Source organism: Schistocerca serialis, chromosome 2, assembly GCF_023864345.2.
Source record: "Schistocerca serialis cubense isolate TAMUIC-IGC-003099 chromosome 2, iqSchSeri2.2, whole genome shotgun sequence".
Lineage (NCBI taxonomy): Eukaryota > Metazoa > Arthropoda > Insecta > Orthoptera > Acrididae > Schistocerca > Schistocerca serialis.
This window is the reverse complement of record NC_064639.1, coordinates 503,208,080-503,223,774: the sequence shown is the minus strand read 5'-3', so window position 1 is coordinate 503,223,774 and position 15,695 is coordinate 503,208,080. Positions and strand designations below refer to the sequence as shown.

At 45.4% G+C, this 15,695-nt stretch overlaps 1 protein-coding gene across 2 annotated transcripts in view; it reads left to right on the top strand.

The window, feature by feature from the left end:
* Positions 1–9,156: 9,156 nt before the first annotated feature.
* Positions 9,157–15,695, top strand: part of LOC126457463 (uncharacterized) — a 29,691-nt gene continuing 23,152 nt past the window's right edge. The window contains exon 1 of one of the 2 annotated variants that reach the window (XM_050093754.1): positions 9,157–9,199. In XM_050093754.1, coding sequence (XP_049949711.1) covers positions 9,186–9,199 — 14 coding nt within the window. In that variant the 5' untranslated portion in view covers positions 9,157–9,185. Of the gene's footprint in view, positions 9,200–11,282; positions 11,324–15,695 lie in introns of those variants that run through there. The other variant, XM_050093753.1, reaches the window with a different exon arrangement.

The following is a 15,695-nucleotide window of genomic DNA, read 5'->3' as shown; positions in this document are numbered from 1 at the left end:
TGAACCTTTGGCCGTGCACGCAGTTTTGGTGCCGAGGGATTCATTGTTATGCAGTTACGTATTTCATATTTGTTCAGTAAAAAGTTACAGTTTTGTCGTAGCTTTCGGAGTTTAGTTTGGAATCTTACTGTAGGATCCGTCTTTATTTCAGTAATATTGTTGCTATGGAAAAATTGCAAGGTTTTCTCTACATATTCCCTTTCATGCATTATGATTAAAGAATTTCCTTTGTCAACTTTTACTATGAGTGCTTTACTTTCAGACAGTTTTCTATTAATATTTTTCAAATCTTTAAGTTCAGTGTTTTTGCGGGTATTATTTGTTTGAAATTGTTTCATTATCAGTTTATTTGTCTTGTATGCAACTGCATTTTTCTCACATGTGTCTAGTTTTGCTGTGTCACAAGCAAGTTTTGTGCAGGCTATGAGGTTTTTAACACTGTGATTATTGAGATTGGTTCCAATATTATGTTTCAGACCTTTATTTAACAAAGTGAGTTCACTGCTGCTAAATTGGATATCAGTTGTATTAATGACTCTATCAAAAAATTTGTGTTGGGTTAGCTGTTTGTTATTATCAAACTCTGGATTGTTCATAGATTTTAAGGCTTCAATTTTCTTTTTGTGTTTGGATAGGATTATCTTTTGTTCTTTGTCTACTTTATCGTCTATGTGCAGTAGGATGTGCGAGAATTGTAAAGGTGAGAGGCTGTGTCCTAGCTGCAGATGCAAGTTGTACATGACATTGAATAAAGGAACTCAAAGTAAATTTGTGGCTGGTTGCTGTCCTAACACGATCAACTATTGTTCTGCCTTTATTGATAACCATGTTGTAGCCTCTTATGGCGCAGGTATCCATTCAAATCATTTTGCAATTCCTTCGCCGTCTCTGAGAGAACTACAAGTCAACAGAAAACCTCAAATTTTGTTATTTCTTCCCTTTGTTTCCTTTAATGCTTCCTGAATGTACACTTTGAATAACGTGCGGGAGATGCAACAACAAATTCAAATGTGTGTGAAATCTTATGGGACTTAACTGCTAAGGTCATCAGTCCCTAAGGTTACACTACTTACCTAAATTATCCTAAGGACAAACACACACACACCCATGCCCGATGGATGACTCGAACCTCCGCCGGGACCAGCCGCACAGGCCATGACTGCAGCGCCTCTGACCGCTCGGCTAATCCCGCGCGGCGATGCAACAACAGCGTTTCACATTTTACAACTACATCAATTACGGTCTCCTGCGCTCGTCCATCGCCACTTAGAACGTTTATTATTTATTTATTGCGAACTTATAACCCTGTTACTTGATGTTTAAAACGGGTCGTACATCTTACAATTTTCGTTTTTCATGTTTTTACAGTTTCCTTTTGTTTTGTTTTATCTACAACATTTACAAAGAATGATACTTTTCAAAATAACAATAATTTAAGGGAGAAATATAAGTAAAATTTTGTTTTCTTAGGAAGAATATAAAAAGCTTATAGGATAGAGGAGAGATTTGTTAGTACCATCACCGAATGTGACTGACAGTGAATACGTCGGAATGGTTTCTTCGAGCAGTTGACCGCCAGTCACACACACACACACACACACACACACACACACACACACAAATGGTTATTAGTAGAGAAATAATATTGCTTATGTTATTTATTACTAATCCTAGTTATTAACTACTTTAGGTGCCCATTCAAGTACAGCATTTGGTGATTTCTTGGCTAGATCGCCAGCACCTTATGCTTATTTACTGTCACATCTCAGCTTCCTCTTCCTGCTCCTCATTGTCACTATTTTCGCTGTCACTGTAGGCGTCGCTGTCCACCCCCTGGAGGTTGTCGTTCCGCTCCACATAGGCATGTCTGTAATGTCGTGTCCGCATGTACTCTTCATGTGTTGTTTTTGAAATACTGTTTGTCTGTACGTTTAATTGTGCCCATTGTTCTTCGTCTCTTATTGCTGTGTATATATCTATGTCTGTATCTTTGTAGTCTGTCTTAGAACATCCGACTCAATTCAGTACAGGTGATAGATAACTTCAGAATTCCGACGATAGTATTCCCTAACTTCCTGGCAGATCAAAACTGTTTGCGGACCGAGACTCGAACTCGGGATCTTTCACTTTCACAGGTGTTCTACCGACTAAGCTATCCAAGCACGACTCACCACTTGTCTTCACAGCTCTACTTCCGCAAGTAACTCGTCTCCTACCTTCCAAACGTCAGTGAAGTTCTCCTGCGAACTTGCAAGATTAGCACTCCAGGAAGAGAGGATAATGCGGAGACATGGCTTAGCCACAGCCTGGAGTAATATTTCGGTGTAGAGTATTCTAATGGTTAGTAAAACGCCAGTCGTTAGCCTATACTTCATCTGCTTTTGCCCTGATTACACACGTATCGTTTTCTACTCTTTGTTAATCTCTTCCTCTTCTGTGATAGTTTTCATTCCAATTATCATGTTTCCAAACTCTGTCTCTCTCCCTCCCTGCCTCTGCCCTCCATCTCTCTCTCTCTCTCTCTCTGTCTCTGTCTCTGTCTCTGTCTCTCTCTCTCTCTCTCTCTCTCTCTCTCTCTCTCTCTCTCTGTGTTGTGTGTGTGTGTGTGTGTGTGTGTGTGTGTGTGTGTGTGTGTGTGTGTGTGAGCGCCCGCAGTGCGGCAGCCCGCAGCGCAGCGCAGCGCGGCACGTTGCAGGAGAGCGCGGGGCTGCGTTCCCGCAGGCCAGCATTGATCCGCGCAAGACGCGTCGCGGGCTGCCGCCTGCCGCAGCATCTGCTCCCAGCCCCGGACACTGGCTATTGGCGCCCAGCACTCACCAATCACTCCACTTCTCGCACCATTTTTTTCTATTTTACTCTGTTTGCCATTCGATTAACGTCATCACAAAGGACAGCAAATAACGAAATTTTACTTATTGTGTGTATACAGCATAGCAGCAACAATACATTATTAAATGTCTGCTGCCGCGGCTGGTAGTAACAGTGGCTCTTACCCGACTGCTCAAGGAGGTGAACTTAGTTTGGACGACAGATACGGATGCGTCGTTTCACGCTTCTTCAGCTGCGTGGTAGATTTCTTCAGTCATACAGGCTGGCGAGTGGAGACGGATGTCCTTATTGAGTGAGGGATCTGGAAGAATGTGCTGGCCACGACAGCAGACCAGCACCCTTCGTATCCAGATTGTTCAGGAAGGTGCGGGCACCATGCTCTCTTGCATTATGTTGTAGAAACAACATACATCAAATTTAGTTCAGAGCCACTGGCCTGAACACGTCACAGATGTAACACCTCTAGTCCAAATTACCTCCTATGTCAACCAGAGGTGACTGCATTGTGTGCCCACCGGCGGCCCGTGCCGCCCTTCCAGGTACTCGACCTGTGTAACAATGACGGATGCAATCTGTCATCGAGTGTTCTCTTCGGAGCGTTCACACAAGGATACTTTGGTAGTCATGCTGTACGCCGAACCGAGACTCGTCTGAAAAGACTATGGGGTGCCACTCCTGCGTCCAGTGTAGTCGTTGGGCGCACCACCCTCTGCAGGCCTCTCTCTTCTGTCCCGCCATGGCATAACATAACAATGCTCGCCATCCTGACGCTCCTTGAAGCTCCGGAAGGCATCGTATTACCAGTGTGGATACTTGTTGCAAACAAGCCCATTTTCTGACTCAACATACATATCCCAGCTGTGCGAGGGTAGTTCAATAACTAATGCAACACCTTTTCTTCTGAACGCAGGTTGGTTTTATATAGAATACATCATATTATTGTACACTCTTATGGCTACAAAACCGCATTTAACAACATAATCTCCGTTCAATGCGACGGCCTTACGTCACCTTACAGCGACGGCCTGTGTACCCGCTGGGTACCACTCTACTGGTCGACGTCGGAGCCAACGTCTTGCTGAATCAGTAACCTTCCCGCAGAGTGCATCTTCATTGGGCGAAACAGATGGAAGTCTTTATGGTCTTCTGTTAGGTGGCGAGGAATCCAGCAGGCACACACCTTTGCGTACCCTCACGGTATCCGAGTGTGTCAGCAATACCAACAGAGACGTCCAGTTGTGCAGTGAGGTGTTCGATTGTGATCCGTCTGTCGCCTCGAACGAGAGTGTCCGCACGTCCCAACACTGCGAGAGTTACAGTTGTGTGTGTCCTATTATGCAGGCGCCGCGCCCAACGACTCATTGTTGTTCACTGCCAGGTCTCCGTAGTCCGTAGACATTCTGTAAGTGCCTATGAATATCTGCCATGCACTTGTTTTGTGCCAAAAGAAACTCAGTGAAAGCTTTCTGCTTGGAACGCAACCGCGTTACAGTCGCCATTTTGAAAGCTACATACAGCGCCTCCACCTGGCGGAACTTCATGAAACTATAGTGGCTGAAGCGGAAATATTCCGCGACGTCCCACTACAAATACCATATTTTTTCAACAGCAATTTGTCGAGAAAGACATGTGTTGCATTACTTATTGAACGTCCCTCGTACGATACTGCACGAACGAGCAAAGAACAAACCCATCCTCCCGACCAACAGTTACTGCGCTCGCTGAAATTCCGCATGGCGTTGAGTGTGGCCCTTCAGAACCCATTCCACAGTCGTGGGATCCTGACAAACGCGGACGGCCATATCGTCGAACAATAAGCCGCAGTCTCGACACGCCACAAATTGCAGCACGAAATTATAGACGATTCTCCCTTTCACTCGAGATATAACAATGTGTTCTACTAAGAAGCAACGTCCACATCCGATATCTGAATACAAACTCGTTGCGTAATCTTTCCTCACATACATAAACATACTGTTGTTCCTAGCTACTCTGTGTGGCTGCACTGAAATTCCAATCATTTGCAGAACCAAGCATGTAGTACACCTCAAGCCAATTAGAAGTTCGTTGCATGCCGCCTACGGCCAGCAGTGTAGACATAATCAGGGAAAATTATCACAGTAAGTGTCGGTTTCGACAACACATCGTTTAACTCCACAACATGGATTCTTGGCTGAAACAGGTAATGGTTGTAACCATATTCTGAATTCTGAAGAATGCGAAGCCGAGATCAGCAGTGATAACAATGATTTTCTCTCATTGTGTCAAAAGAAGAAGGATGTGTATAATACGTCAAGGACATTCGTATTTTCACAAGTGGAAGTCGAAAGAAATATTATGACCAAGTTTCTCGTTGAAAGGGTTATTCCGTTTCGTCGACCAGCACACACATATGTCGAAAACCATACTGAGACTATATTGCTGCCTGAAATTCAGATATTTCCTGTGATAATATGTGAAGCAACGCGGTGCCGATGGAGTACTGGTCAACAGTTTAGGAAGAAAGATCAGAGTTTAACGTCCCGTCGACAGCGAGTTCATTAAAGACGGACCAAAGGCTCGGTTTATGAAACGATCACCAATTTAGGGTTGTTTAAAGGTAGTGAGACTATTCAGAGCTACACATTTCGTGATGGATTTGTTCAATCAGTGTGAGTGTGTGATAGCGTACCGTAGAGGTTCAACAGTCCCCAGTGTGAGACCTCTCGGCAGGGCTGTTCAGTGGTAATACTGAACACGCATTCGAGAGGATCTGCATACAATACCACACCTCTCTATGCAGGTTTAGGTTTTCCGTGATTTCCTTAGAACGCTGAAGGAAAAATGCGAGCGTTAACCTTTGAAAAGTACGCGACCGATTTTTATTTTTCCAGCTCGTATTCCTTCTCTAACGACCTCGTCGTCAACGCAACATTAAATCTCAGGCTTACTTCCAGAAGAAACGCGTTCTGATGTACGGACAAATTTACCCTGGAGTTTAATGATATGGTCTCCACAAAACCCCTAAGAAGATGGTGTACTATACTAAGTGATGAGTGATCAACAGCCACCTATAAAACACGGAGATCTGTCGAAATTGTGCCCGTCGCATGCACATGTGACAGGATGGTCCTATATACCAGTGCGTCCCACTTATCATGACCACCCAGAATAACTTTTTGTCCAGAAAAAAAATACCGCATCCAACAAATGTTGGTTAGCTACAAGTGAGATATTAACCAGCATGATTACCTTTCTTGTAACTTCATTCGTTACAAAGGTATAAACCATAGGACGTCTGTTTTAAATAACATCCTGCACTTTTTATTAGGTAATCCAATTCTCTGCTCGAGACCTGTTCAAAAACACTTTACCATTCACATAAACATGAAGTTACAAGAAACGTAACACAAGTGATTTCGACTCTCTTGTACTATCACACAGTGCAGGCACCTTGGGGTAACATACGAGTAATAGTCTACTTCCTGGAGCTCATACTAAACAAATGGAGAGAGTATCACGCTAGAAGTTGCTGAATTCTCCTACGTAATATGTGGCCACTCACTGAAAACGACCACATAAAACGATATAATGGAGCAAACCAGTTCCTTTCCGTGTGAAAAATGGAGCCACTGATTTAGGAAACACTATACGCTAAAAAATGTACATCTCCAACATTGTGGTAGTTGGTAGAAGCCAATCTGGATCGTAACAGGGGCCTGTGTAAAACGAGATCCGTCGATTCCTTTGGTTCTTGCATAAAAGAACCTCCCCATCTTTCTGTTCAGCTGATTTTTGAAAGGTTTGAGCAATGGAAGCTCTACGACAAAAGGCCTATGTTATTTAGAGGTACTTTAATATCAGTAGTTTCTTTTTTTGTAGTGGTCTTTTGTTAAGAAGGTAACTTCAACGAAAGTAATTGCTGTAGCTGCCCTATGTCTGTCAGTAAGTTTAATTCATCGACAAATAATGCACTTAGCAGATGAAGTTTTTCCATCAAATCTGGACACAGTAAGTCTAGGCACCTCTAGTAGACTTCTTACCTTACTTGGAAGCGTGCTAGATCCGTCATGAGAAACGAATCAAAACAAAACCGCAGCGGTCACAGACGTACCACATGTTCAGAATATTAGAGATGTTATAGTACAAAATGGGGGGGGGGGGGGGGGGGAACGAGCTTTACATATGAATAGTTTATACTAATCTGCGTATATTATGTTGTTCAAGTCCTTTGCTGGTACGACCTTCTCCTAGAGGACGGTAGAGAAATTGCAAGCTAAATTTGGCTCGAATTCTCCGAAGAACTGTCGCTAGAAGAAGCTGCCAATAAAGAGTATCGCCGAATGTAAGCGTTGACTTCCGCGGCCGTTGTCGTAGTCAATACAGTTCTTTTGGCTGTGTGACCGCACTTTCAATGTGTAAGATTCTCTAACATCTTAGCCTCTGTTGCAAATGGCGTTCCTCAGGTTGTTTTTGCTACTGAGCAAAAGCACCTGAGGAAGGCCATTTGCAATAGTGGCTGAGACGCCGGAGGATTTTTCACATTGAAAATGCGGTTAAATACCTAGAAGGTTATTGCCAATATCGTTAAACAACCCGTCCTCACAGCTCCAATTCTGCCAGTATCTCGTCTCCTACTTTCCAAACTTCACAGAAGCTCTTCTGCGAACGTTGCAGATCTAGCACTCCTGGAAGAAAGGATATTGCGGAGACATGGCTTAGTCACAGCCTAGGGGATGTTTCCAGAATGAGATTTTCACTCTGCAGCGGAGTGTGCGCTGATATGAAACTTCCTGGCAGATTAAAACTGTATGCCGTACCGCGACTCGAACTCGGGACCTTTGCCTTTCGCGGGCACGTGCTCTACCATCTGAGCTAGCCAAGCAAACAGTTTTAATCTGCCAGGAAGTTTCATATCAGCGCACACTCCGCTGCAGAGTGAAAATCTCATTCTAGTATCGTTAAAAGTTAATTGTGTGTCGAATAGTTATGAAACGACGAGGGTGTAGAACGATGTGGTGCAATTGGTGGAAGGCGAGAGTGGCCAATGATCTCTACAGACCAGGCTCCAACTCTTACGGGAATCGGTGAAGTACACTACAGCCGTAGTATGAGGTTGAGAATTTGGGTCTGACGGGAGGCGTTCTGCGGTGGTCTGCGATGTTGCGATGTCCACTGTGTCCGGGTGGCGCAGTGGTCAGCGAATCTGCATAGTAAGCAGGAGACCCGGATTCGAATCTGTGTCCAGCATAAATTTTCAAACTTCCCCATCAATGAAACTTCCTAGCAGATTAAAACTGTGAGCCGGACCGAGACTGGAACTCGGGGCCTTTGCCTTGAGGGCAAGTTTGGAAGGTAGGAGACGAGGTACTGGCAGAAGTAAAGCTGTGAGGACGGGGCGTGAGTCGTGCTTGGGTAGCTCAGATGGTAGAGCACTTGCCCGCGAAAGGCAAAGGTCCTGAGTTCGAGTCTCGGTCCGGCACACAGTTTTAATCTGCCAGGAAGTTTCATATCAGCGCACACTCCGCTGCAGAGTGAAAATTTCATTCTGGCAACGTCCCGGAGGCTGTGGCTAAGCCACGTCTCCGCAGTATCCTTTCTTTCAGGAGTGCTAGTTCTGAAAGGTTCGCAGGACAGCTTCTGTAAAGTTTGGAAAGTAGGAGACGAGGTACTGGCAGAAGTAAAGCTGTGAGGACAGGGTGTGAGTCGTGCTTGGGTAGCTGAGATAGTAGAGCACTTGCCCGCAAAGGGCAAAGGTCCCGAGTTCGAGTTTCGGTCCGGCACACAGTTTCAATCTGCCAGGAAGTTTCATATCAGCGCACACTTCGCTGCAGAGTGAAAATCTCATTCCCCATCAATGTCGACTCGCAGGCAATGTCTATAATTCCTTCTTAATTCATAGTGCTGCTGGATAGAAAAGGTGTCTCTTCTTACGGATATGTCAGAAGCATATATGTAATTGATACGGTCTCATAAACCTCTCAGGACGAATCACCTTCCAGCGACTTTATCCGTTCCTCAGTGTCCCGGTCTCTGGTCTATTGATTCCCTCAGCTCCGCGAGATGAGGAAGCGAGCCGCTGATTCTCGTCACGTGCTATCGGCGGCACGCGCCAGCTGCGATCTGCCGCAGTGAGCGTAGTCGATAAAGCCGCCGCGGTAAGCGGTGAGCGGTGAGCGGTAGCGGGCGTTACGCAGGTCTCGCGGGCCCCAGAGATTTCGCCACGGCGCGTCTCGGCGGACCCCCCGCTGGTGGGGGGCGGTCCCTCCCCTCCCCTCTCGCCCCTCCCGCCGGCGCCAGACGACCTCACCGGGCTGCAGCCCTGGACCCCGCAGTCTGGCGCGGCGCTCCGGCCAGACTGTTCCTGGACCGCGGGCATGCGCCTACCCGGGTAAGTCCGCTCTGCTCTCTCATATCTCACACGCGCACTCTATCGTCTCTTCACACAGCTTATCCTGTCTGGTGCATCTAGTTTTGTTTGTCATCCAGTCTGTGCAAATTTGCCTGCGCTTGTTCTGTGAAATCACTGTGACACTCGTTTGGTTCGATTCTGGTCAAATGAAGCCGATACTACATCCCTTTGCAATCGTGTAGCTTTTCATTGTCTTACACTCGAGCATCCAGCCACGTTGCTGGTGTTTCCATTTTTCGACGACTAACATGCTCACCTTCGATATGTGCTGTTACATGGTCTCTGAGCATAAACCAGTTACTGTCTAACCAGAAAGTTCATCTAAGATCATCACTCGCAGCACGAGAGGAGGATAAAGAGCTCAGTCGAGGAAAAATGGAACTGTCCACCGCGCTGAATTCTCTGAAAAAATTTTCTGAATTAGTATTAGAAGTATTATATTTCCTATCGACGTATTGCTGCCATGCAAGGTTTCCCTCTCCACTTTTAACTGCTGTTTTACATTCTTTTTAATCATTAGTTAGCCACATCAGTGATATTAAAAGACGATATGAAGCTTTTTGTACGATGGCTATCCGGAAAGTAAGGAAATATCGGTCGCGAAATGGAAGCCACAGTGAAAATCTGATGAGGCTTTGCATAGATGTGTTGGGCAGTGTAATATGCTCATAGACAGCGTCATCTAGCTCTTCTTAGTTCACAAATGGTTCAAATGGCTCTGAGCACTATGGAACTTAACATCTGAGGTCATCAGTCCCCTACAACTTAGAACTACTTAAACCTAACTAACCTAAGGACATTACACACATCCATTCCCGAGGCAGGATTCGAACCTGCGACCGTAGCAGTCGCGCAGTTCCTGACTGAATCGCCTAGAACCGCTCGGCCACTCCGGCCGGCTTCTTCTTAGTTTGGAGAGCACAGTCAGAACTTAAAGATACCTAGAAAATAGCGTCTCCCGCTAAGAATGAGTGCCTGACGAGAGATTTCGCCTGATTTCATGCAACTCCACATAATGTAAATGTTATCCATGTCCTTCTTTATGACAGCTCTCGGCCGCACACTGCAGGTGCCACGAGGACACTCCTACAGCGTTTCCGGTGGGAAGTGTTTGACCACCCACCATACAACCCACAGTTGGCTCCATACGATTTTCATCTGTGTTCAAATGAAGTGCTAGTTATAAAGACAACATTAAGTTGCAAAAATGGTTCACATGGCTCTGAGCACTGTAGGACTTAACATCTGACGTCATCAGTCCCTTAGAACGTAGAACTACTTAAACCTAACTAACCTAAGGACATCACACACATCCATGCCCTAGGCAGGATTCGAACCTGCGACCGTAGCAGTCGTGCGGTTCCGGACTGAAGCGCCTAGAACCGCTCTGCCACCGCGGCCGGCATTAAGTTGCAGTCCAGTGTAGAAATTTGTCCGAAAGCACAGGACGCTGCCGTCTATGACGAGGTTAATAGAACGCTAGTACAACGGTGAGATAGATGTCTAAGTCGGAGAGGCGACTATGTAGCGAAGTAGCTGGAAGGTGTAGATAACTGTTGCAAATAAAACAGCTTTGATTTTCACTGTGGTTTCCATTTCGCGACGGATGGCTCCTTAGTTTCCGAATAGCCATCGTATAACATAGCTTACATTTCATAAGGTTTCACCTTTCCCCGCTAGGTACTTGAGAATCTCCGCAGAACACGAGCTGTAGCGCGACAGCAAGCTTCCATTTGGTGTTACAAGGTCGACATTGCCCATAGCCGCTGCCGGAAGACAACACAGGTGATCAGCTACAAAAAGAACGTAACAGAGTGAAGTCCACAGTCACGCTCCAGATGAGACAAGAAGCACGATTTTCGCTACCGCAACGCGCTCCAGCGGTAACGACTAACACGGTGTGGTCTGTTTTGAGACTAGAAGGTAGGAAACCAGCGACAGCTGTACAGTGGCTGAGAGGAACCACAGACAGGCGTACTGTCCAAGTTGTGGTCGGGCGCTGCTCCGACCAGTCACCGAGCGAACCAGCGTACTCGTTGAGGCACTTTCAGCATCGGTATCCTGATTTACGTTCCAGATGCTTTCACTGAACATCTTAACCAGGTTTCTTTGATACATCCATGGCTGACTTTTTATGTCTGCGTTTCTCTGGTTTGAAATCATACGACCTCATACTTTCGTTCCCTCCTTCCGATTACGAAACTCATCTCGGTATTACGACAGCGAAACCAGTTACTCTTTCCTTTCTTCTTCCTCAGAACCTTCCTTTTTTTCCTTCAAATAACGAAAGGAAGGGAAATTAGTGCTTAACACTCAAGTTTGGTTTCAGATGGCTCTGAGCACTATGGGACCTAATATCTGAGGTCATCAGTCCCCTATAACTTATAACCACTTAAACCTAACTAACCTAAGGACATCACACACATCCATGCCGGAGGCAGGATTCGAACCTGCGACCGTAGCGGTTGCGCGGTTCTAGACTGAAGCGCCTAGAACCGCTCGGCCACAACGGCCGGCTGTAAGTTCGGAAATATGGAAATCTGTGGTAAGTTCTATCGGACCAAACTGCTGAGGTCATCGGCCCCTTGGCTTAGACACTACTTAATCTAACTGAAACTAACTTACACTAAGGACAACACACACACACACCCATGCCCAAGGGAGGACTCGAACCTCCGACGGGAGGAGCCGGGTGAACCGTGGCAAGACGCCCAAGGCCGCACGGCTACCCTGTGCGGCCGCAAGTTTGGATCAGAAAAGTGTCTGCCGTGTCTTTTACAAAGGAATCACACTAGCATTTGCCTTAAATGGTTAAAGGACACCAGAGTATACCTAAATATGGATGGGCAGACGGAGGTTTCGACCGTCGGCCTCTTGACTGAGAGTCTGCTACCTTACGAATGCACCACCTCGTTTTCAGTTTGGTCCTTCACTACAAGATAGCGCATGTCCCTACTGGTCTTAACAACTGCAGACCCCATAATTAACTGTTACAGTAAAATCAGTCCCACAACGTGGGAGCTGAAGATTAGCAAGAACTTGTCGTCCGTCTTTTAAAGCAATAATTTATTGCGCCGCCAGGAAATAGTGGAAGGTATATTGCAAGAAGTCTTTCAACATAATTAGGTCGTGGAAAATAGTATCTTTGTAGACTTTGAGCACGTATTTCCATGTCAAGCTAGGCGGCGAGGTTAGAGTTTGACATCCCGTCAACAACGAGACCCCGAATTATGGCATTGGAATGGGCAAAGTTGTGGAAGGAAACAGTCCTTACTTTTTGTTTATCAACCATCCATTAAGGCGCCTCGAACGATTTAGGGAAACAACGCAAAATCTAAATCCGCATAGGGATATAGGAGGGTTGGAACGTAAACAGTGGCAACTATTTATTCACAACCGATACAAAAGAGTTACAGTTTGCACCTGTTACTCTCCTTCAAAGTAGTGACCAGCGTTGTGTAGAACCCGTTGCCAGCGATGTGGAAGGCGTAGTATACGTGAGCAGAGCCTGTTCTGTTGATGGTGCGAATGGAGCGATCTACTGCCTGTCGAATCTCTGGGAGAGTTATGAAGTGAATAACACGAAGTGGTTCCTTCATCTTCGGAATCAAATCAATGTCACAAGGACTTCAGTCCGGGGAGTATGGTGGTTGGTACAGTACGTCACAGTCCCATCATCGACCGAACAGAGCAGCCACAGCTAGCGCTGTATGAGTCCGAAGATGAAGGAACCATTTCGTGGCATTCGCTTCAGAACTGTTCCAGAGATTCGACAGGCAGTAGACCGCTCCATTCGCACCATCAACAGAACAGGCTCTGCTAACGGTATACTACGCCTTCGACATCGCAGGCGACGGGTTCAACACAACGCTGGCGACTACTTTGAAGGACACTAACAGGTACAAACATGTAACTCTTTTGTATCAGTTGTATCGTTTGTGAATAAATAGTTGCCACTATTTAAGTTCCAACCCTCGTACAACACGTTCTTACCACTGCACCGTCCCGTTGATCGTGTCAGGTTTGGAATTCTCTTTCCTATCCTAAAACTATTGGCCGTCAGACATATACAAATTCTGCTCGCAAGAATTTGCTTATTCATGCTTAAGCTAGTTTTATCATTAGTTCGTACATGCGTCCAGTACTGGTACCCAAATGACTGAAAAAAATACCCGCAATTTAGCAAACTTAACCGTTGCTTTTGCCCTAAATGCTCCCTCTTATAGTACTCTATTACCTCCGACAAAATATCGTTATAGCTCCATTAACTGAGCAAAATTTTAGAAGGGTGTTTCAAATAAATGGTCTTGAATTACTTATGTCAAAAAATCATTTACTACACTCAGAAATCAATATTTTTGACCACTTTCATATTATCAATTGCCGATAAATAATTTCCACATAACCAGAGAGATTATCAATATCGGTTGTGCATTAAGAATAAAAAGAAGATAACGATGTAAGCCGGTCTTTTGTGATTTCCTTTCTCTGCAGCGCCCATTTGCGTGACTAAATAAAAGAATATTAAATTCAAATATCAGTCCATTCATTTACTGAACCTCCTCAGAGGCAACGTGTCAAGGTCAATGTCTCGTTTTTCCAGTGCCATATCTTTTCCATTCTTCACTGATTCCGTTGCATCTGTAAATTTCATTGTTTATGCAGCCACATGTGCTTAACTCCTACGTCGGCGCCTAATTTGTGTTTTCTGTATACCAGTGAAGTTACCAACATCAAAATTTATCTTAGCGACTGATGAAGCAACAACAGAGATACAACATTAAGCTAGTCGTTCGTGAAAATTAAAATAAGGGGGAAAACAGCTTCGCGACTGGTAGTATATACCACGCCCGGGTTCCTGGGTTCGATTCCCGGCGGGGTCAGGGATTTCCTCTGCCTCGTGATGACTGGGTGTTGTGTGATGTCCTTAGGTTAGTTAGGTTTAAGTAGTTCTAAGTTCTAGGGGACTGATGACCATAGATGTTAAGTCCCATAGTGCTCAGAGCCATTTGACTGGTAGTATAACAACGAGCTGACACAAGGATTAAAAAGAAAAAAAATAATACTCAGGGTCGAAATGTAATAAGACTTTTATAAAAGTATCCAACATCTTTGCTCATGAATCAAATAATGTTACCGTCTGCAGCAAGCTTCGAGATTAAAGGCCCATCGCTGTCGAGGCTCCGACAGACTACCAGACAAGAATGCTGCCACAAATTATCCGTAGCCCTTGTCGATGAATCATCGAAGTACGAGACTCGACCTGAAATGACTAAGGGAAAAACAAGAAATTTAGTCAAGGATAGCTGGACTAGGATACGATCCATGGTCCTCCAGAGCTCGAGTTCAGTGCTTCAACGACTTTGCCACCTCTCGTGTCTTCCATTTACCGAGACCCACACATATTAACTTATTCATGGACTTATATAGGCTCGTTCATAAATAGATCACATGCGACGTAATACGTAAGTTATAGCCCGTTGCGTTTTCACTTTCTGTAAGCTACTGGTGCCAGCCGCAGTCTCAGATGACGGTGGACGGGGTGGCGGGGGAGGGAGGGGAGACAGTGAACCGGCCAGAAAACAAGGCGGTAGGTTCTGTGGACAGAGAGTAAAAAGATCGGCCGCTTTCTCCCCTCGCCCTGCCCCATACTGCGTGACTGTCGTTCCAGATTCGGCCTCACGCCTCACTGCTTCCTCGTGCGCTTTCTTTCCACATCAGAGACAAAAAAACTTCGCCCAGTCTGGGTTCCTGGCAAACAGAGGGGCGCTCAGGAAATACAGATATATGCGTAGAACGAAAACATTCTGCTGAAACTGAGTTAATAGAACATGCTTTATCGTCAAACGTTATCTTATGTGGTCTTAAATAAGCATAATAGCTTACATTGACACTCCAATAGAACCGTGAGCTCACGCCTCATTGACTAGAGAACTGAACGGCAGTGCTGCAGATGGCCGAAGCGATCTCCAGGTCCATGCAACTGTAAAAAATCCAAGTAGAGTACTCACACATAAACGTGAAGAAACTATAATAAGAACAAAGTAGAGATAAAAATAGAGATTATATGCATTACATATTTTTTGTTCCACGCGTACCTAGTGTTTCTCTACTTGCTGAACAGTCTTCTTGCTTGCAACTGATTGAAAGAACTGAAAAGCGAACACTATAACCAACATACCTGAAAGACTGCTGACACATTCAGTTCCTTAGCTCTTGAGCGAGATCCATGGACAAAGACGTCACTGAACGCTCGCACTGAAGGAGCATGTGCTTACCACATTGTTCTTCCGATTGTTAATGTCAACTTCCACCGGATGCGCCACTTCTCCTGTAGATAATTCCTCAGTTGTCCCCACAAGGTTGAATCAGCCCCATACCGGTCCTCCCACGAAAGAATGATCCCCAGGGGAACCTGGTCGTCCGTGGTGCCATCGGACACGTCAATTGCTTAGCAGTCGATATGTGCAACATA